At 36.2% G+C, this 23,862-nt stretch overlaps 1 protein-coding gene across 2 annotated transcripts in view; it reads left to right on the top strand.

Annotated features, from left to right (window-relative positions):
• FGF12 (fibroblast growth factor 12) overlaps positions 1-23,862 on the top strand; it is a 375,338-nt gene that overhangs the window by 179,034 nt on the left and 172,442 nt on the right. For both annotated transcript variants that reach the window (XM_036109237.2, XM_036109236.2), the window contains exon 3: positions 9,847-9,950. In XM_036109237.2, coding sequence (XP_035965130.1) covers positions 9,847-9,950 — 104 coding nt within the window. The remainder of the gene's footprint in view (positions 1-9,846; positions 9,951-23,862) is intronic.

Genomic DNA, 23,862 nt, shown 5'->3' on the forward strand with positions numbered 1-23,862 from the left:
TAATTACAAATGTTATTACAGGAGACTATTGGATTATAAGGAAAAATAACATGGTATCAACTTAATTTTAGGTTCAGATTTTTGTAGGATATGATATTATTCACATTCTAATGAAGTATCTTTATTGAGAACATTTTGATGTGTGGGGAATGATAATTTTCAAGACAATCTGATATTGAGAGTACACAGATTATAAACCCAAATATCTCGATTCTCTCTCAGTATCTTCCACTATAAATTTAACTTGGATTTTCAGTGGGTCACAAAATGCATGCTTTCCATTGCCCATTCTGCAGGTTCAACTCAGAATTTGAAAACATGACTATGCTCTTTTATACCTGTTCACTATTACAAGCAGTAAGGAGGCCATCCTTACAAGTTGCTTGAGAAGATACTGGATTTACCTGTTGTAAAGAAGAATTCATAAGGAACTTTTTTTTCCCTCCCTCCTTTCTCTTTCTTTTCCTTTCTTCCTCTTCTTCTCCTTTGCACCTTCACTGGTTGTCACAGTAAGTGTTTTCTGATGTTTTGGGTTGATTGCTACCTTTTTTTGTCACGGGAATTATTTTTGTGGGTAACAGTCAGGTAGAAATTAAGTTGGATAAGAACACAGCACTTCTACAAGGTACTTTTTTCATGTCCAGTATAATTTTATAAGAGATCTAATATCTTGATTATAACAGATTTCCTCAAACTCTTCCTTTCTTCTTCATTGCTTCTAAAACCTGCTTCACCATTCACACACACCAGCCCCATGCATCCTATGCTTTTGTCCTCTCAAACTCTGTGTCATGTAAATTATCTGGCTTTCCCTTTAGATTCCATATTTAAATATATTCTATGTGTGATAAACATTGTCAGTTTTTTCTTGCATGCTTAATTTTCTTGCATGCTGGAAATACGACCAAGAGAAGCTATGCATAAGCAAGCTTAAAGAGAAACCACTGCTGATTCATTTATTTATTTGGCAAATATTGAACAGCAGCTTATGAGACCAGGATGTTATATTCTAGGCAACAAGGATAACAACAGTTTCCAGGGCCTTCAAGTTGCCCACAGAATAGTAGGAACCTCAGGAAGGATTACAGATGAAGGTTTATCCCCCAGGGACCACATCTATTGGCTACCTCACTATTTCCCCATCATAAGCACAACATGTGGCATATACTAAGTGCTCAATAGATATTTATGGAAAGAATACATATTTTATGAACCAGAGACATTATAGAGGTATTTACAAGATACCATATGAGAGTTCAAATGGCTAAGGCTATGGAATCATACCCTGAAGTTTAGGATGGCAATTTTCATTCCCTTCTTTATTCACTTGGTACCCAAAAAAGAAGTTAAGACTTTTTATACCCTGAAATAAAGCCAAGTAGTGAGATACTTATTTTAAAAGTGACATTTTACATGTCAGAATGCCTAGCATGATGCCTGAAAAAAAAGTAGGCATTCCACGAATATAATCTTTTTCATTTTTCCTACCTCATGTGTTACTTTTCTTTAATTCTCTCCTGCCACTTAAATTTCAAACTGAGACTGACTGAAATTTTGTAGGTCCTAAAACTTACACAATTTTAGGCATTCCCTCAGAAAAAACAAATATAGCATGATGAAATGAAAATTAGGCACAAAAGTGAGTAGGGTGAGAAAATAAATCACAAAAGATTAAATTTTAAAAAGCTGAAAGTTATCACAATGATGGTAGAATCTAGGGAAATAAAATATTTTAATTACTTGATGGATTTAAGTCTATACATTTATTTTCCATTATTTATATGTATAATCTTTGAACATCTTTTCATATGGCAACAATCTTGTAATTATTTCCTGAAAAAAATAATTCAGTCTTTCCTGTGGCATAATTAGTCAAAAATTATCCTTTATAACTTTAATTTATAAAAGTTTATTTTAGCTTCACAGCTCATCATTGGTAATATCATGTATTACATGTTGAGGGTTATTATCAAATATGAGAATTTTGGGTTGTATGGTATCAGGGCATTTCAAATCCATCACCTACTTCCCCCAGGAAATAACTTTTGCTAGTCATTTATACATTATTACAGTAATGCTGTGTATCCAGCAATCACATAGACTCCACTGCATGCAACAGCAGTGTTATGTCTCATGTGACTGGGGTGGTTGGCCAGGTAGCTCTGTTGATCTTGTCTCAATTACATATCTGGGGGTCAGCTATCTGTCAGTTAATCTAGAATTGCCTTGGCTGGATTACTGAAACCACTTTATTTTGCCCTAAGTGTCTTACATCCTCTTCCTGGCACCAGTGGGTTAGTCTGTGCATGTTCTTCTTAATGCAGTGGCAGAGGAGAAATGAACAAATGGGAATAAATGAGCTCTTTTTCAGACTTTCCTTGCATTTGCTAACATCCTCTTGGCCGTAGCAAGTCACATGGTTGAGCCCCGTGTCAAGGGATAGGACAGAATATCGTTCTAGAGCATTGCATATTTATATGGCAAAGCATGTAAATTGAAGAAAAAGTAGAGAACTGAGTGTATCAATGCAATTCATCTACTAGATCTTTTTTTTTACCATTTTCCTTTATTACTTAAAAAAAAACTTCTCTCTTGAGGTATATTTGACATACAAAAAAAACTTGTACATATTTGATATATACAATTTGTTGAATTTTTTTTTTTTTTTTTTTATTTGAGAGAGAGAATGAGAGAGAGCACATGAGAGGGGGGAGGGTCAGAGGGAGAAGCAGACTCCCTGCCGAGCAGGGAGCCTGATGCGGGACTCGATCCAGGGACTCCAGGATCATGCCCTGAGCCGAAGGCAGTCGCTTAACCAACTGAGCCACCCAGGCGCCCCTTGTTGAGTTTTGATATATGCATACACTCATGAAACCATCACTACAATCAAGGTAATAAACATACCCATCAATTCCAAAATTTTCTTTGTGTCCCTTTGCTTTTCCTTTTTTTTTTTTTTTTTTTGTGGGAACACTTAACATGAGATCTACACTCTTGACATATTTTTTTAAGTGCACAATTTAGTATTGTTAACTATAGGCAGCATGTTGTACAGCAGATCGCTAGAACTTAGGCATCTTGCATAACTGAAACTTTACATCCTTTGAATAACAGCTACCCATTGGCCTCTTCCTGTAGCTCCTGGCAACCATCATTCTATTCTCTGCTCTCATGAGTTTAATTATGTTAGATACATCATGTAAGTGGAATAATGCAGTAGAGTAATGCTAGGACTAGCTTATTTCACTTAGCACAGTGTCCTGATTCATCCATGTTATCACATATGACAAGATATTCTTTTTTTAGAATGCTGAATAATATTCCATTATATGTATATGCCACATTGTCTGTCTTCACTTATCCATCCATGGACATTTAAGTTGTTTGTATATCTTGACTATTGTGAATAATGCTGCAATGATCATGTAAGTTCTTGAGATCCTGATTTCAACTTTTTCCATATATCCCAGGAGTAGGATTGCTAAATCATGTGGTGGCTCTGTATTTAAATTTTGAGGATTCTCCATACTATTTTCTATATTGGCTGCACCATTGTACATTGCCATCAGTAGTGCACAAAGTTCCTTGTCAACACTATTTATTTATTTATTTATGTAATAGTGGCCACTTGAACAGGTATGAGGTGGTGTCTCACCATGGTTTTAATTTGCATTCTCTGGTGATTAATGATGTTAAACATTCTTCATGTACCTATTGGTCGTTTGTACATTGTCTTTGGAGATGTGTCTATTCAAGTCTTTCGCCCATTTTTTAATTGGGTTATTTGGGTTTTTGCTATTGAGTTGTAGAAGTTACTTATCCATGTAAGATATTAACACCTTATCAGTTATACAGTTTATACCCATTTTGCAGGTTACCTTTTAACTCAGTTGATTGTTTCCTTTGCTTTGCAGAAGCTTTTTAGTTTGATAGTCCCACTTGTCTACTTTTGCTTTTGTTGCCCACACTTCTGGTGTTACATGCAAGAAATCACTGCCAAGACCAATGTCAACAAATTTTTCCCCTATATTTTCTTCTAGGAGTTTTATAGGTTCAGGTTTTATGTTTGGATTTTTAATCTATTTTGAGTTATTTTTGTGTATAGTATAAAATAGGGGTCCCATTTCATTCTTTTGGATGTCAATATCCAGTTTTTCTAGAACCATTTGTTGAAGAAACTATCCTTTCCCCTCATTGCCCTTTTTATACCATTTTTCCATGTGGTTTGGTGATTGAGTTTTGTATGGATTCCAAGAATACCAACTCCATTATTTCACTTTTCAAAATATAAGAGTTAGATTTACATAAATGTTTAGAAAGATATTCCTTTTGGAAAGGACATGATTGAGAAAATGCCTGAATATCAGATTTGATGCTTGGACTCTCTTTGGCTTATGATGGTAGTCGTCAGCAAATGTTTACTGGGATCCTGAATATAAATAGAATATATACTACTCTGTTTATTTTCTCAGTCTCTCTCTTTGTCTCTGTTTCTCTCTCTTTTTTTTCTTCCTCTCCCACTCTCTCCTTTTCTCCATATTATACAAGTGTTGTTTAGATGTGTTATTTGTTTGGAGAGCTTACAATCTAGCTGTGGCTAGGGCAGAAACTTTTTTTTTTTAAGGAAGAAAATTATAAATTGTGGTGAAAATAGTCTAGATTCAGGACAAGGGCAGTTTAGGAGTGAGAGAAAGAGCTTGGTATTTGGTGTGTCATTTCAAGCATGGCAGGGGTTTCAGTATGAAGATATGGGGAGAAGAGCATTCCAAGCAGAGAGAATAAAGTAAGCAAAAATATGGGGTTAAAAAGTAGGAAGAGGGAGATCAAATTATTAGAAGCCATAAATAAATATATTAGAAGGAATAGTATCATGTAGCAGAAATGTATGCTGTGCGTATATGTAATTTTTACTATCAGGCTGAGATGTTTTACGTTTTTAGTTTCTTTTTTATCTTAAAAAAAAAAAGCATTTTTATTCCAATAAGAAAACCACAAATTCTGGAAATGTCTTTTCATGACTCTTATGATCAATAACATTTATTGAATGTAAGATATGTACATGTGACTGAGGTAGAAATTACAGAGACCTACCCTCAGAAGTCTTTTGTTTTAGGGATGGAGACAAATGTGAAAATAAATGACTATAATACCATGTTCCAAATGCTATTATAGATATATACCAATGAATTACACAATCATGGAAAAGGAAACAGCCATCTCAGAAGAGTTTGGGTAAAACTCATGGTGCGGTTGAGTAGTGAAGACAGGTTTTTCAAAAAGAGAGAACAAAAGAAAAGAAACTTTAGCCTCACTAAAGATCATGGGCAAACTTAGGAAATGGGGAAATTCTATAAAGCTGGTTATGGTGACTGGAATATGTAGCAGGTGATCAACTTCCAGATGCTATTTTAAGCCAGATTGCAAAGGGTGCTGAGGGTCAGGGTAGAGACTTTGTGTAGTACCTGGAGGTTGTAAGCAGGGGAATGGCATGATGAGAGGCAAGGGGCTTGAACAATGGCGTGGCCCACTTACTTCGAGTAAGGCCTGCGGCTTCGAGGATGGAGAAGAAGACTGGGGATGTGGGAGGAATTCTTGTGCATAGCAAAGGACTCCTGTGAGCTAGAGCCTGTGTGCTACAATGAAGATGAACAATAGATAAGGGTACATCATTTGCCACTTTTCAAGATTTTAAGAGGCAGATGCGGACCCTCCCAGAAAGAGTAGTTTTAACTTGTACCACTAAAAAGTTCCATTCCAAAATGTTTACTGATTTTTTTTTTTTTATGGACTTGCTAAATCTCCCAAAGCATACCATCTAAAAGCCATTATCACTTTCCGGTTCATTGATGACTTTCACAGCTTCTTGCTTTTGTCCCTGCCTGGCTTTAGTAATTTTCGCGCTCTCCTCAGGTATGAACGGCTTTAGAGTTGCTTTGTTATGACAGTTTCAGATAAATGGACCAGTGTTCTTAGCATTTGTCCTGGGAAATCTTTAGGTTGGAAAGATGTTTTGAACAATTTTGAATTTCATTGTTCTTTCTCATAAGAATTTTCATTGAACTTGATACTTTCCAGTAGCATTTATTTACCATGTAGAAGCACCGTACATTTAGTTGGTCCCTTACATATTAACTCTGCTTTCTTTAGCAATCTCTGTCAGTAAGGATTAGGGTTGGTTCTGCATTACACAGACTAAAATAACAAGGCCTTATTTTCCTCACATAAAATCCAGACCTAGGTAATTGAATGCTGGCCTGCTGCCATGGCCCCACAGCCGTCCTCTGAGACCCAACTCCTTCCAGCTCACCTGTCACCACTCCCTCGGGGGTAGCCCTTGTTTTCATGATCTCAGATGATCCAGCCGCCACCCCACCCCCCATCCCAGTCCAAGCAGCCATAAGGCAGAGGGTTGAGAAGAGGGTAAAGGAAACCTAGAAGCTGTCTTTAAGGAAAGAGTCTTCAAGTGTACAGAGACCTTTCTGCCAACATCTCATTGGCCATTACTGAATCCATAACCACAGTCAGCTGCGTGATGTGTAGAGAAACGTAGCTAAGTAGTCTGACTTTGTGAAAAGACAAGAATGGATATTAGAGGAAATTAAACTTAAAAAGGAAGAAGGAGGACACACGATATTTTAGGCAGATAACTACATGAGAAAGCCAGAAAACCTTTGTTCATGTGCAGTTTCACTTGGGTTACCTCTCTGAACCTGTTTGTCCTTTTAAAAATTAGGATAATCATTCTGTCCTAAATATTCCATAGTGTTGGTGGTTGAGGGTCAAATACAATGATGAATTGAACAGCACTTTGAAAATTAAGTATTGCACAAAAATAATTAAGTGATCTTCTGAATATAAACGCAATGGATATTAGTGAGACAATGTCAGTTGTTAGATCAGACCTTATGGTAACCTTATTTGAGAAGCAAGAGAATCATAGATTAATGACAAAGAGCTCTAATATCAAGGCAACACCTCTCTGTTTATGAGACACTTTCAAGCATATGATAATGCATTTGATTCTTCTGTAAACACTATGCAGTAAGGATGATTATGTTCATTTTACAGATAGGAAAATTAAAGCAGAGGTTAAATGAATGACTGTGAGCCAGGTAGCTTCTGAGTGGTGAGTTTAGAAACTATGTTGTCTGCAAATCTCACACTTTTTTTGTAATCTGTTGCTGCTTGAATCTTTGTGCGTCACGCGTCTTGTTTTCCATTTGGCAAAGTTTAGATCTCTAAGATTAGAGTGACAGACATTCAGACATTTATCCCTACTTTATCTATATAGTGTTCATTCCCATTTCTCCCTAGTATGAATCAAATTCAATTTACCAGTCCCTTTCTGTACACATCCGTTATCCTCCAGAACCACCTGAAGTCCTGTCCCACCGAAATGTTTTTCTGTACTTGGCTTACCCAAATTCTGCCCTTTCTTTAAGTGTCAACCTGGGTCCCATCTTCCATGTGAGACATTTCCTGAATATTTCAGGCCACACAGATCTTCCATTTTCCTGAACTTCTGTAACATAGAGAATATATATAGAATGCATATATTATATTTAATTATAGAAATAAATTATACACTGTATCAGATTATTCCATATGTCTTAGCTTTCTCTCCCTAACTAGACTTTAAGGTCTTATACTTCTTAAGTTATTTCAGTAGCACAAGGACAGTGGTAAGAACATAGGAACAACAAAACCAGTTCAGATTCAAATTGAGCTAGCTAATAATCTTGAGCATCTCATAAGATCTAGTCTCAACTTTCATGACAAATGAGGAAACAGGTTCAAGGAGGCAGAGAGACTGGTCCAGTGTCAAGCACATCTAGAAATTAAAACCTGCTAGAGTAAACCTGTGGTCTCAGGCTTGATCCTCTACAACTATCAGCTGAACATTTGACTGCCAAATACTGTGTGTGTGTGTGTGTGTGTGTGTGTGTGTGTGTTGGTTAGCTTACCATCCCAAGTTGAGAGAAGCCGGGAATAATCAGTCATTCCAGGTAGCCCTTGGGTGGATTTTCATACATTTTACATTCAAAACTAAGAAGATGACCAGAACTGATGGACATTTTATCAGTAGAAAAGAGGGATAAGAACCTCTAACTAAACCAGGATGTTAAAGTGAACTACAGATATATGCTCTTATGCATGCAGCTGTGAGATATTTAGTCCGTAGCCATGTTGTCATCTACAGAGCCTATATGATTACTTTCTTCCCTTATGTAATGCGAATTCTTTCAGGGAAGGGGCAATGTTTTATGCTTATGCTCATTTTATAATCGCAACAGTAACTAGAGTAATGCTAGGGAGATATAATTCATAAAAATATATTGTTGGAAGATTATTATCTTCTTGTTTTTCTCTTTGGTATTTGAGTACCTTCTCCAAGTAGACATGTAGACTGTTGAATATTTTCAGTGATGGACAACCCAAATATTTAAAGACTACAAGCAGGTTCCCATTTCATCTTATGATATTGAATTAATTTTAACAAGTTAACTTTTAATGGTTTTAGTGGTTTTGTGCATGTCTGTATACATACGTGTGTGTATGTGTGTGTGTGTGTGTGTATTCTGAGATATAAAATATATCCATTAGAGCTTAAGCTATCAGTTATTGATCTGTCTATTTATATATCTACATTTACATGTAAAAGAATTAAACTATTAAAAGAAATGCTCTCATTCCACCAATGTAGCTAAGAATGAGCCAGTGATTTTTATCTTTATCTTCTGTATTCAAGACAATATTTAGGACCACAGGGAAAAATCTGAAAACAAGACACTCTGGCATAACTTATAAAGATCATATATTTTTTTCTTTTTTTTTATTATGTTATGTTAATCACCATACATTACATCATTAGTTTTTGATGTAGTGTTCCATGATTCATTGTTTGCATGTAACAACCAGTGCTCCATTCAGTACGTGCCCTCTTTAATACCCATCCCTGGGCTAACCCCTCCCCTCAACCCCCTCCACTCTAGAACCCTCAGTTTGTTTCTCAGAGTCCATAGTCTCTCATCGTTCGTCTCCCCCTCCAATTTCCCCCCCTTCATTTTTCCCTTCCTGCTATCTTCTTCTTCTTTTTTTTTTTAATTTTTTTATTGTTATGTTAATCCCCATACATTACATCATTAGTTTTAGATATAGTGTTCCATGATTCATTGTTTGTGCATAACACCCAGTGCTCCATGCAGAACGTGCCCTCCTCAATACCCATCACCAGGCTAACCCATCCTCCCACCCCCCTCCCCTCTAGAACCCTCAGTTTGTTTTTCAGAGTCCATCGTCTCTCATGGTTCTTCTCCCCCTCCGATTTCCCCCCCTTCATTCTTCCCTTCCTGCTAGATTCTTCTTCTTCTTTTTTTTTTTTTTAACATATAATGTATTATTTGTTTCAGAGGTACAGGGTGAGCGCTGTGAATTGTGTGAGACTGTTGAATAAAGATCATATTTTATTATTACTTATGTCTGCAATTACATTTTCTACTGTTGAGAATGTTTTGGTTCAAATTATTTATTTGTTTGAAAAAATCTTATTACACTGAGTATGTGCTCATTTTGTGAAACGAAACTGTGGGGACCATAGAGACCTTCTAATGGAATGTAACCTCTTTACTGCAGATGAGTTTATGTGATTTACCTGGGGTCACATAGGTAATTAAAGGTAGTGCAGAGACAAGAAGTCAGCTCTCCTCCTCTCCTCAGTCTCCCTCTCTCTCCCTACTAATTTCAATTCGTAGTTTTTAATTCTCAAAATAGTCATCTTAAGAAGCAGGATGATTTATTCAAAAGGTCACTGATTCTTTCCTCTCTGTTTTCTCTTTTCCTCTCTAGCCCTCTTCAATCTAATTCCTGTGGGCCTGCGTGTGGTGGCTATCCAAGGGGTGAAGGCCAGCCTCTATGTGGCCATGAATGGTGAAGGCTATCTCTACAGCTCGGTAAGTACCTCGTAAAGCATGCGTGTATGTGTGCGCATGCGCTTGTGTGCACACATAACCTGGCATTGAGAGCTAGTGAAGTAACCATTATTTTAGGGAAGAAAATTAGAAGTTGAAGTCATTTTAGAATTTCCGACCCAATATGTCAGGATTTCATTAAGATTTTTACAATTTACAATGTGAGGGATCATGCCCTCTTGAGAAAGAGTTAGTTACTTGCTATGCAATATAAATTCTCTTCATCTGGCTTCTACTTCTAGAGGATATGTCAGTCTTTCGAATTTTACCTTTCTGCTTAATTCAAGGGGTAAAAGGTTTTTCCTTTCTCCTGTTACTTCTCCTTTAAGCACATAGGATGGTTTAAGAAGTTAAATTCTTCAGTTTGTCTGGGAGTCTTTTCTGTCTTGTGGAGAAAAAACTTTTGGAATAGGTTGTGTTTTGTTTGTATTTAATAAATCTGTTTAGTACCTAATACATCAGATTCCTGTCATAACTGGTCACTTCAAAGACAAGGTGAATTTATGGAATGAGCTCTGAATTAGGGGCTGGATATTTGAGTTTTATTTACATTTCAGTTACTATTTCTCTTTGGGCAAGTTAGCTCCCCTCTTTGGCTTAATTTCTGGACCCATAGCACAGTGTGTTGGACACCATGTTGTTTAACATCTCTTTTCAACCTTAAGCTGACAAAATTAGGTAGCTCCAGTGGCTACATTATAAGCACTGACATTTTAAAGTAGTAAACTGTCATCTGATGCCTGTCTGACTCTCAAGATAATAATTTATGCATTGGGAGAGTGTGGCTGCACTGAATCTCATGTATCAAGTATTATGATAACTCATAATTTCTTTTCTCTCATGAGGGAATGTGCCTATTTGTAGTTCACAAAGAGATATCCTTGAAAATCATGGTTAAAGATTTCCACCCTTACTTTCTATGATCTCAGTAAACAGCATAGTTATTCAGGAAGTTCACTTATGCCTATGAGATTCTAAATTAAATACTAAATAACTTCTATTAAACTCTTTTCATATTCAGTTAAATGAATCTCTGCTATATTATGCTTGCTTTTTAGTGATATATCTGTCATTCATATTAGGATTTTTAAGTTACTCTTTTATTCCTGAGCATATTCAGATATGCATTTGCATTCATATACTAGATGTGTATATGCACATTTTTTTTAATTGTTCTATTCACTATAACACAGATAAATACATTTTTGGTTAAAACAAAAGTGAGCTTTCATTCTTAATGTGCCATAATTCTAACAGTTCTTAATGTCCACTTATTGTGAGTCTATATTTTAAATGTAAGAATTAAAATAAGCAAAACAAAAAGGTTGTTGTTTTGAGTAATTCCAATTAATTAAGCTTTAAAAAAAGTTTTGGGGCGCCTGGGTGACTCAGTCATTAAGTGTCTGCCTTCAGCTCAGGTCATGATCTCAGGGTAATGGGATCAAGCCCCACATCCATGTCAGGCTCCTTGCTCAGCAGGGAGTCTGCTTCTCCCTCTGCCCCTCCTCCTCCCCATGCTCTTTCTCTCTCTCAATCTCAAATAAATAATTAAATAAAATCTTAAAAAAAAGTTTTGACTATAATACAAACTAAAACATGGAGATGATCGTAGGATAATATTGACTTAAGGATTTAATCAGTCATCAAGTAAAGAGCTAAAACTAGCAATTATACAAAAATGATGAGTTCAGCTCTTTGAACCAGAGTTCATTTCCAAAGGTTTGGGAAGAAGAAAAACACAGAAAGTCTGACAACAGTATTGCAGGCAGAGGACAGTTGTATAGGAGTGTGTGTGTGTGTGTGTGTGTGTGTGTGTGTGTGTGTGTGTGTGTGTGTAGGGGGCAATGGTGGGGAGGGGCACCCTTGTTGGGTGCAATCTCAAAGTTCCTGAGAGGAACCTGGGTATTCAGTATGAGATAGGTGAACTTCCTACTCTGAAGCATGTCCAGAGATTCATACTTTTTATTATTCTTGCTCAGAACTAGGGTTAAGTCACAGGAGGCTTGAGCCCATAGGAGAGAATTTAAGAAATTCTTGACTAGATAATTTTACTGTGGGTGCTTTTTTTGTAAAGGAGTTAATGCCTTAGAAAGCCAATAATTACCTGTTGAGTTACCTGTTTGGGGTACCCAGATATTCAGTTTTCCCCTTCTCTTAAATCAAACTTGCCCCATACCAAGAATCATAATTTTTTCCTGCTTATGGTAGAGGCGACTGGGAACAATTTCCCTTTGATTATAAGTATAGCATGGCTGACATAGATCATCAGGGATTCTTACTTTCAAATCACCCTCTTTCTGGATAGAACTAATTGGAGTGAGTGCTGGTGTTTAATTTTATTTTTTTATTTATTTTATTTATTTTATTTTTTTATGTTTTTTTATTATGTTCAGTTAGCCGCTGTATAGTACATCATTAGTTTTTGATGTAGTGTTCAATGATACATTAGTTACATGTAACACCCAGTGCTCATCACAACACGTGCCCTCCTTAATACCCATCACCCGGCTACCCCATCCCCCCAGCCCCCTCCCCTCTGAAACTCTCAGTTTGTTTCCCGGAGTCCATAGTCTCTCATGATTCATCTCCCTCTCTGAATTGTCCCCCTTCAGTTTTCCCTCCCTTACCCTATGGTCCTCTGTGCTATTCTTTATGTTCTCACATATGAGTGAAACCATGTAATAGTTGTCTTTCTCTGCTTGACTTATTTCACTTAGCATAATCCCTTCTAGTTCCATTCATGTCAATGCAAATGGTGGGTATTCATCTTTTCTGATGGCTGAGTAATATTCCATTGTATATATGTACCACACCTTCTTGATCCATTCATCTGTTGAAGGGCATTTCAGCTCCTTCCACAGTTTGGCTATTGTGGACATTGCTGCTATGAACATTGGGGTGCATGTGCCCCTTCTTTTCACTACGTCTGTATCTTTGGGGTAAATACCTAGTAGTGCAATTGCTGGGTCATAGGGTAGCTCTATTTTTAACATCTTGAAGAACTTCCATACTGTTTTCCAGAGTGGCTGTACCAGCTTGCATTCCCACCAACAGTGTAAGAGAGTTCTCCTTTCTCCACATCCTCGCCAATACTTGTTTCCTGTCTTGTTAATTTTTGCCATTCTAACTGGTATAAGGTGGTATCTCATTGTGGTTTTGATTTGTATTTCCCTGATGGCTAATGATGATGAACATTTTTTCATGTGTCTGTTAGCCATTTATATGTCTTCTTTAGAGAAGCGTCTGTTCATGTCTTCTGCCCATTTTTTGACTGGATTATTTTTTGGGTGTTGAGTTTGATAAGTTCTTTACAGGTCTTGGATACCAGCCCTTTATCAATAATGTCATTTGCAAATATTTTCTCTCATTCCATGGGTTTCCTCTTAGTTTTGTTGACTGTTTTCTTTGCTGTGCAAAAGCTTTTTATCTTGATGAAGTCCCAAAGGTTCATTTTTCTTTTGTTTCTCTTGCCTTTGGAGATGTGTCTTGAAAGAAGTCCCTGTGGCCGATGTCGAAGAGGTTACTACCTATGTTCTCCTCTAGGATTTTGATGGATTCCTGTCTCACATTGAGGTCTTTCATCCATTTTGAGTTTATCTTTGTGTATGGTGTAAGAGAATGGTACAGTTTGATTCTTCTGTATGTAGCTGTCCAATTTTCCCAGCACCACTTATTGAAGAGACTGTCTTTTTTTCATTGGGTATTTTTTTCCTGATTTGTCAAAGGTTAGTTGACCATAGAGTTGAAGGTCCATTTCTGGAGTCTCTATTCTGTTTAATTTTAAATGGTGGGCACAGGCCTGAAGATTTTGTTATAAGACTAGAGAAGGCTGATACTAGGGGAGGCAAACCTGAAAGAGAAGAGAGCATCAAGGCTCCATCACTCCGGCAGTACTGAGTCCCTCTGTGTGGCATGCCTCAGCAGGAGAGTACCAGCGCAGCCAGGGACCCTGTGGTGAGTTTAAAGCAGGCTGTTAACATAGGCTTTCTTGAAGTGTTTTTGGTGTATATTAGGCTTGAAGTTTTCTTTTAAAAAGAAAGTTTAATTTCTTTGATAATGAATTCATGTTTTAATCATTGATTTTTTTGGCTATCATTTTTAGAATTAGGTTGAAATTATCTTAGAATTTAAAATTAGTTCTCCATGTGTTTGGAATTTTGGTCTGCAGGAATATTTCTCTCCCCTCCCCTGCCCCACCTCATGATCTTCTTCCTCCAAGGTCTGCCCTCACTTTCTAGTTTGTTGTTGTTGTTGTTGCTGCTGCAGCTGCTATCTAGCCTCCAGTGGCCCTAGTTTAGCATAAGATGTTAGAGTCATTTCAAGGCTCCTATCCTAGGGTAACATGGGTTGGAGAAGGGGGCCTGGGCTAGGTCTAGTTCCTCTCATTGTGAGGCTGTGTCTCTCACTAGATTTTGTCTAAAGTAGTATCAGCATTTCCATTTTAGCCTTTTTACAGGTGGAGAAGGAAAACTATCCCAGCCACTGGTATAAGCAGGTAGGCTGGCTCTGGTCCCCATCCTGCATAGAGGGATTTATTCCCATTGACTTGACCAGAGTGGAACTCTGGGGCACACCACCAATGTCAGGATATGGAGCTTGTAGCTCCAACCTAGTCAGTCCTTCATTTCCATTCCACAGGGATGCTTGTTTCCATTTCAGAGGGACGCTTAGCTTGCTTTAAACCTGGCTATGTCATTTAGATTTTACATTTTTTAATTTTATTCATCATTGCTATCTGTTTGGAGCAGAGTGGGTGCAACATAGTCTAAACTCATGCCTTTTTTCCTTTCTGTCTTTAAGTTATAGTAAACACATAAAATTTACCATCGTAATCATTTTTAAGTGTTACATTACAATAGCATTAACTATATGCACATTGTTGTGCAACAGATCTCTAGAAATTTTTTGTCTTGCAAAACTGAAATTCTGTCCCCAAAACAATTCTCCTTTCTCCCCTCCCCTCACCTTCTGGCAAACACCATTCTACTTTCAGTTTCTGAGTCTGACTGCTTTAGATACCTCATATATGTGGGATCATGTAGTATTTATCTTTTTGTGATTGGCTTATTTCACTTAGAGTAATGTCTTCAAGGTTCATCCATGTTGTAGCATCTGAAAAAATTTCCTTCTTTTTAATTTTTTGAGAAACCTCCATATTGTTTCCCATAGCAGCTGCAATATTTTGTATTCCCAACAGCAGTGTACAAAGGTTTCAGTTTTTCCATATCCTTACCAACATTTGTTATTTCCTTCCTCCTTACCTCCCTTTCTCTTCCTTCCTTCCTTCTTTCCTTCCTTCCTTCCTTTCTGTTAGTGGTCATACTAACAGATACAAGGTGATATCTCATTGTAGTTTTGACTTGCATTTCCCTTGGCTTAGTGATGTTAACCACTTTTCATGTACATGTTGGCCATTTGTATGTCTTTGGAGAAATGTCTATTTAAGTCCTTTGCCCATTTTTAAATGTGTTTTATGGCTGTTAAGTTGTAAGTGTTCTTTATATGTGAATTTGAACTCCTTATCAGATATATGGTTGACAAATATTTTTCCCTATTCTGTAGGTTACTTTTTCACTTTGTTGATTGTTTTCTTTGCTGTGCAGAAATTTTGATGTAACCCCACTTGTCTATTTTTACATTTATTGCCTGTGAATTTGGTTTCATATCCAATAAATCATTGCCAAATTCAATGTCATGAAGCTTTTCTGCAATGTTTTCATCTAGGAATTTTATTTTATTTTATTTTTTTAAAGATTTTATTTATTTATTTGTCAGAGCAAGACACAGCGAGAGAAGGGACACAAGCAGGGGGAGGGGGAGAGGGAGAAGCAGGCTTCCCGTGGAGCAGGGAGCCTGATGCGGGGCTCAATCCCAGGACCCTAGGATCATGATCTGAGCCGAAGGCAGATGCTTAACAACTGAGCCACCCAGGTGCCCCTCATCTAGGAATTTTACAATTTTAGGTATTACATTTATGTTTTTAATCCATTTTGAGGTAATTTTTCTATATAGTGTAAGGTAAGGGTCCAATTTTATGTATTTATTTTTTTTGCATACAGATACCCAGTTTTTCCAACAGCATATGTCGAAGAGACTATCCTTTCCCCATTGTATAGTCTTGGCACCCTTGTCAAAGATCACTAGACCATATTTGTGAGAGTTTATTTCTGAGTTCTCTGTTTTGTTTCATTCATATATATGTCTGTCTTTATGCTAGTACAACACTTTTTGATTATTGTAGGTTTGTAAGATGTTTTAAAATCAGGAGGTGTGAGTCCTCCAACATTTTTTTAAAAATCAAAATCGTTTTGACTACTCAGAATCCTGTAAGATGCCGTGTGGATTTTAGGATTTTTTTTCCCATTTCTGAAGATAAATGCCACTGGGATTTATAGGGATTACTTTGAATCTGAAGGTTGTTTTGGGTTGTATGGATACTTTGGCAATATTAAATCTTTCAGTCCATAAACACAGATGTCTTTCCATTTATTTGTTTTTTCCTTAATTTCTTTCAGAAATGTTTCATAGTTTTCAGTGTATAATACTTTGCCCCCTTGATTAAGTTTACATTTATTGTGCCGTTTTGAAAGGAAGCCCAAAATAATTTTAATGGCATTAAATGATACTTTTTTTTTGTAAAGTAGAGTAAATAAAAGTTCTAGAAGACATCACTTTCTCACACAAAATAAGCTCACAAATGCTAGAAACTTCTGTTCCTGAAACACCTTCTTTAGTAGTTCAGGAAACACTGCTGTGTCACAATCTGTTGAGACAGATTTTCCGACAAATTTTACCTTATTCAGATAGTGCCCTTAATTTTAAAATTTTTGCTATTTAACCAGTTTTAACTGACTTGAATTTTAATATTGTTTGATGTTTCATTCTCTTTGAGGTTTACAAGATTTTGAAAATGCTTGTAAAACAACCTAAATTTTGTCAAATTATCAGAATGCTTAAAGGCATTTGTGTGGGAGTGGGGAGGGTTGCATCTTTTCATCATATACAGAGAAGGTATAGTCTGAATCTTGTCTTTCTACTATCCTCTATAAATTTACTCTAAGATTGGTATCTTTTTATGTTTTTATTAGTTTGAACTGAACCTTGTATACATAAAACGATTACAGATAAGAGTTGTTTGATATAAAATTCTAAAGTCAGATTATTTTCAAACTGGAGGTTAAAAATTGGTGATGAAATATTTTAGATTATTATTATAGAGTCATCATATGTGTAATAAAATATATAAAGGATGAAAGTAATACTACCATAGTTATATTGATGATGCTGTTATATTTGACTTTTTTATTTTTGTTCTGTACCTATGTAATTCTTAACCTTCCTTGTAGTTCAATTCAAAATCTTACTGGTAAGTGAACTCTTTCCATTATCCATATCAGTGAGAATTAGATACTACTTCTGCTTTAGTATCACAGGACTTAGTGTCTGTTTTTCTAGTGGGAAGGAATTTTATCATATCCATCTTTGCTACCTGGGCCACGTATTTCCCCCAATCACAACATTAAGTACATTCTCTGATAAAGGAAGGCTTTCAATGAACTTGTTGAATTTTAAAGAATTGCCTATCCCAAGTATAGATGGAGCAGATTATATACAGCAGGTGAACAGTTAACTATGATTACATTGGTGATCTTACAGTCCACAGCACAAATGCTCCTTTGCCCTCAAAGTCAGCCTCAATAAACCTAAAATTTAGTCAATATATATTTATTGGAATTCTACCACATACTAGACATTATACTATATAGTGAGCATATGAAAGTGGGTAAAATAGAAAGATCCTTCTCTTCCTAGAGTTTTCACTTATTATCGTAATTACTTGTTGCAAGAAGTCTGGGCCAGTACAATGTTAGAGAGCACAGTCTTCAAGACCACCTTCATTTCTAACACCAACTGTTAAGTTCAGGTCAAGGGTGGTTCCCAACACCACTCTTTGGCTTGATAATTTATTAGAAGGACTTACAGAACTCACTGAAAGCTGTTATAAGTATTATACTTGTGGTTATTGTTTATTATAGGGAAAGCATACAAGGAAGCCAAGGGAAGAAGTATATGGGCAGAGTATAGGAGACACCAAAAGTACCAAATGCAGAGTTTCTATTGTTTTCTTCCTATAGAATCAGAATGTGTTACTCTTCTGGTATCAATAGGTGACAGTGCATGTCAAATACACCCAGTCAGGAAACTCACCTGAGCTTTGGTGTTAAGAGTTTTTATTGAGACTCCATTATATAGGATTGATTGAATGATTGCCCATGTGGCTGAACTCAGGCTCCTGGTAGACTGATATGTTGCATGACCCAAAGTGCTAACCCTAAAACATTGTTTCTCTCTGGCTAACCTAAGGCCCTCAGGCAAACAAATATCAATTTCTGGAGGCCAAGGACAAATGCTACACATCTTTTGGGACGAGGTTGAGTTCTTTACATGTATACACACTGTCTAATTGAAGTGAACGCCATATTTTATTAATATATTACTCTGACTCAGCCTCCAGTCACACCCTGTTATAAACAAAACATGTCCTCCCAAAATGCATATGTTAAAGCTCTAATCCTCAGTGTGATGGTATTAGGAGGTGAGGCCTTTGGGAGGTAATTGGGTTTAGATGATGTCATAAGGGTGGAGCCCTCATAATGGGAATAGCATATCCTTAGAGAAAGAGGATAAGAAACTGGAACTTTTTCTCTCTGTGAGCACACATAGTAGATGTCATGTAAACATACAATGAGATGATAGTTATCTACAAGCCAGGAAAAGAGCCCTCAGCAAGAACCAAATCTGATGGCACCTTGATCTTGGACTTCCCAGCCTCTGGAACTACGTGAAATAAACGTCTGTTGTTTAAGCAACACAGTCTATGATATTTGTTAGAGCAGACAAGATACTTCCCTTCTGCCTATATCTATTTTCTTTCTCCAACTTGGAAGAAGGAAATGATGAAAGACAAGAAAGTTATGAGAGTAACATCTGGTACATCATCATTTGGGAAGTGAAAACATAATTCAGTGCTTTGGACAACTTGGGAGCCTTGACATTTGAATTTAGGAAAATTATGCACTTAAAAATAATGCAATTTGAATAGCTTTAAACATGTCGAAGACTTGTAACTAGGCTGAAAGTATTGGGTCCTTTTTTAAAATATGTATTTATTTATTTTTATAGAGAGAGAGAGATTGAGAGCAGGGGTCAGGAGCAAAGGGAGAGGGAGAAAGAATCTCAAGCAGACTCCATGCTGAGCTTGCAGCCCGATGCAGAGCTCGATCTCAGGACCCTGAGATCACGACCTGAACCAAAACCAAGAGTCAGACAGTCAACCCAGTGTACCACCCAGACACTCCAGTATTGGGGCTTTTTTAATGAATAGTTTGATGCTTTTAGCACACATATCCCTGACATTTCAGTGATTGATAATGATTAAAATGTTTTAAAAAGGTTTGCTTTTCTGGTTACAATCATTGTTTACTTACTTTATAAACTTAAAACAATTATATTGATAATGTTTGGCCTTGTATCAGTTATCTCTAAAATTAGAATTATTTAGCTTATGAACTATTGAGTTTTTTTTCAATTGAGGGATTAAGGTCAAATTACATACAAATTCTTATTGTTTAACACTGCCTTAATCCATGTCAATTATATTTGAAGCTAAATCAATGATAAAATGACTCCTTTAAGTCAGTCTTTGTTTTAATACAAAGTAGTATTATAAGCTGTTATGAGAGTAACTCTACCAGTGATAGTCATAGCAGTGGTATTAAGGGCTGTGCTGGTACAAATAATATAGTTTATTTAGTTTTTGTTGTTTCTAAAGGGCTTTAAGATTTATATGTAATTTGCCCAGCAACTCTGTGAGGAAGGACAGGAATGGACCATTAAATGTAGATAAAAAGCTGAGGCTTAGGAAGCTTGTTGACTTAAGTCCATCCTGGTGAGTAATAGAACCCAAACTATTATCTAGGTCTGAACTCCAGAAATTATGAGATTTTGATGATACCACACTGCCCCTTGGCCTTATATATAATAGATCTTCCCACTGTAGAATGCTTTCTCAATTTTTAACTGAGCTTTCATATAAATAGTCTCATCTGAGCCTTACAATAACTATGATACTGCTATCGAAGGACAAAAGATATACCTGGGAAGCAGAGCTTATGTGACTAAAATGACGGCACTCAGTAGAGGTGAGGTAGGTCAAGAAAAGGAAATCCTAGTTCAGTGTTCATTTTTTAAACCAACATTGTTTATCTTATTTGCTATTGCAATTAAGGATGTGTCACTCTGTACTGTTACAACATAATGTCAAAAGCATAATTATATTAAAACCAGGGCAACCTATCACCTTGTTTATTTATAGGTGTCAACAGCAATAATAACAACAAGAATGAAAGAGATATTTCTTAATTGCCTCATGTCCTTTTGCACCATTTAGAATTACGTGCCTAAATTTGGTGTTTCAGTGGGAGCAGATGATGTCAAGATTGTGATAAGGCACTGACTTTATATTGAAAAACTAAGTCAAGAGTTATTGAGAAACATGGGAGAGGTCTTTGAGGGAGAAGAAAAGAAGAGGACCAACATTGAAAGCTATCAGGGGAGGATGAGTTTATGCCCACAAGGTGACAATAGGAGAAAATACCTTTTTATTTTACTTCTTTAATTTCTTTTGCTTCTCACTATCATAGATGTCCAAAATTTCCCATTTCTGAAGACCCAATAAAACTTCTCTCAATTTCTGCAAAATAAAATTTCTGCAAAAATAACTTCCATATTTTGGACCTTGATAGGACATTTATCTGTATATTCCCTTTCTTCTTTTAGTTAGAATTACTGGTTTCTGTGCCCTACTTATCTTACCAGATGCAAGCTCCTTGACGTTAGTGATCAGATCTAATATAGATTAATATATCCTATAGCACTAAAGACTGCAATTACCGTATAAAGGTATCTATTAAAATCTTGTTGATGGATACATTTCATGCAGTTTAATTCTGAAAATAATTTATTGGGCATCTGGTCTTACTGGTTTTTGTAATAATTGTGCTGATTGTGTCTCTACACACTTTCTAGTTCAGTTAACTGGTTCAACTTTGAAAAGGCTTTGAAACATGGCAAGTTTGCTAGAGGAGTCATTGTTCATGCTTCTCTGCATTGAGGTCCATATTGTATTGTAGTTTTAAGAGGTAACGTTGTCGTGTTTTCCTTTCTGTACCAAATACTGCTTATAAAAAAGAGGGAGCTAAGACTGGCCAGAACATCTTCTGGGAAGCAACCTGGTCATTGCAGTTCATCTTTCAGTGGAAGATTTCCATTTTATGTTGAAAAGAAATGGCAGATTTTTTAACCAAACATATGTAGAATAGAGGTACAAAATAATTACCCACTCTAGAATTTGAGTTTCCTCATCAACTGATGTCCTCATGGAATGTTCTGAAATCTGAGGTGTATGCAGAACTATTTTTTGGGGCAGGTAGTTTCTCTGAAAAGTGCTGAATATTTAAGGAGAGAGAGAGAAAGAGAGAGAAAGTAGGAATACCTTAGCCATTAATGCCAAATGAATCATAGAGTTTTGGTTAATGGCACTTAGACAGAGAGAAGTCAAAGGCCAAATCACAAAGGCTTGTTTAGCAATTAGTTTGTTAAATACTCAGTTTAAGCCATTTACATTTTTTTCTTCCATATACATGTGATTTCCTTTAATTTCATAACATTTCTTTTTCATCTTAGGTTAATTTTTGGCTGTAGCACCTAGAAAAAATTTATTTATCTTGCCTATTTTTTTTTACCCTCATATATATTAATTAAGTGAACTGGGGTATCCTTTCCAACAACAAAAGAAAGAAAGGAAGAAAGAGGAAAGAAAGAAAGAAAAAGAAAATATGAAACCTGCCCAGCCCAAGAATCTGGCAGTTGTTGCTTGCAAATGTGACATGATTGGTTGTTGGAATTAGGTTGCCTTTCTTTAGAAAGAATCAATAGATCATTAGTTTTACTTTCAGTAAGGATTGAATAATGGTAAGCATTCATTTTTAACTTATTATGTTTTCAGTATTAATTGGTGTTGATTTTATCCTAAGAGTTTATAACTTCTGGAAAATATTAATACTTTAGCTCCAGGGCTAGCCTTAATTATAAAAATTAACATATGTATATCTACTAACATTCTTCATTGAAAAATAAAAGTAGGATTAAGCTTCTAAGAGCAGCATTAATGAAGATCTTTAGTTGAATCATTTGGGAATGATACTAAATTTTATATTTTTTCCTTTCTGCCTTGCCATTAGGCCAATATGTAGTAATATATCCAAAATTTTTTGATTGCATTTCTTTAGTCATTAGTGAATAAGGCAGTTTTAAGTAGTATTTAAGAATGCAAACTTTAGAAATAAAACTGGGTTTGAATCATAGTTCTGTAACTTACTTTCTTTTATATCATTGGAGAAATTTCTTAAACTTCTAGGCTCAGTTTCCTTATATGTAAAATGGGGATAATAATGAAAATGCATGCTATATAGGATTATAGCAGGGATGAAATGAAAGGATGCATGTAAAACCCTAGCACTGCGCATGGTACACAGTGAACGCTCAGTGTTAGCTAGTAGTAGTAGTAGTAGAGGTAGTAGTAGTAGTAATAGTAGTAGTAGTAGTAGAAGTATATACTCAGTGTATCCTCAATCAGATCCTTAACATCAGTCCATGATATTCATGTAGTATTAATTCTACTCTTAGTTTCAGTGGCGATTCCTGTTTTACCTAATGTACTTTCTTTAGCCACTCTGGCCATGGAAGCTTAGCTTAGAGTATTTCTCCTGTAATTAAAGCCAATTAGCTTCAAACCCAAGACTTGACTTTATATGTTGAAGGAGAGTTGCCTTTTTTTTTTTTTTTAAACTGGATTTAGAACTGAGGATAAAAGGACTGCAACCATCTTAAAAGCACAAGAGAAATCCTGGATTAGAATGATTCCAATATTCAAAGGACCAGGTGCCTAGGTGAAAAGATGGAGAAGCCAGGTCTTGTTCACTCCTTTGAAGCTGCACAGGAAGACACACCTGAAGCCAGCCCTACCTGTGATATTTGCAATTTTATGCCCAGTAATTAACCTTCTTGTGTTAACCAGTTTGGGTTATATATTTAATTTTTAACCAGATAAACTGATAGATGAACCAATTTTCAGAGTAGTCAGACTCTGTGTGAAAGCTCCATGTTCTCCACATCATTCTTACTGAGAAATTACCTAGTGGCCTCCTTCTGAAGGTTTATGACTTTACTATGGCTTTCTGGGCCAGCTTGATGCCCAGAAGAGATTTCCTGTCATTATTAGTTCTGCCTTCCCTTGCTTTTCCCTCTCCAAAACTAATGTGAGAATTGTAATTTCATAAGTTAATGTTTCTTGGTTTGTAATAAAAAAAATCATCAGATCAATTTTTTTCCCCATTCTCCACCTTCCACCCCCAGCTTGAGCCAGTTTTTTAATCTGAGGGGCTTTCCTTCTTCTAAATATCTCTTTATTTAACTCACTTGGAGGAAAATATATTACATAAATTCAGTCTATAGGCCAGGACTTTCATATACTTTAGGGAAGGGGAAAAGCAAAAGAAATGAGTGCTAAATGTAAAGGGAAAAATCAGTTGATTTTTAATTGAGATTTGAATGGGAGAAACAATTTCAATCCTACAGCCTACTGCATTTATGGTACACCTAAAGTTTGTTTCTATACCACAAAATTTTAAAATCTAGTAGTTAAATTGGAGAAGTGGTTTAGCTGCATGGAAATGTATATGTCAAAAGTGACATATTTCAGCCACCTCTAACTGGAAGGAAAGAACTTTATTTTGAGGCCATTGAGAACGTAAGTCTCCCACAGGGTAACCAT

Source organism: Halichoerus grypus, chromosome 1 (genome assembly GCF_964656455.1).
Source record: "Halichoerus grypus chromosome 1, mHalGry1.hap1.1, whole genome shotgun sequence".
NCBI classification, from domain to species: Eukaryota; Metazoa; Chordata; class Mammalia; order Carnivora; family Phocidae; genus Halichoerus; species Halichoerus grypus.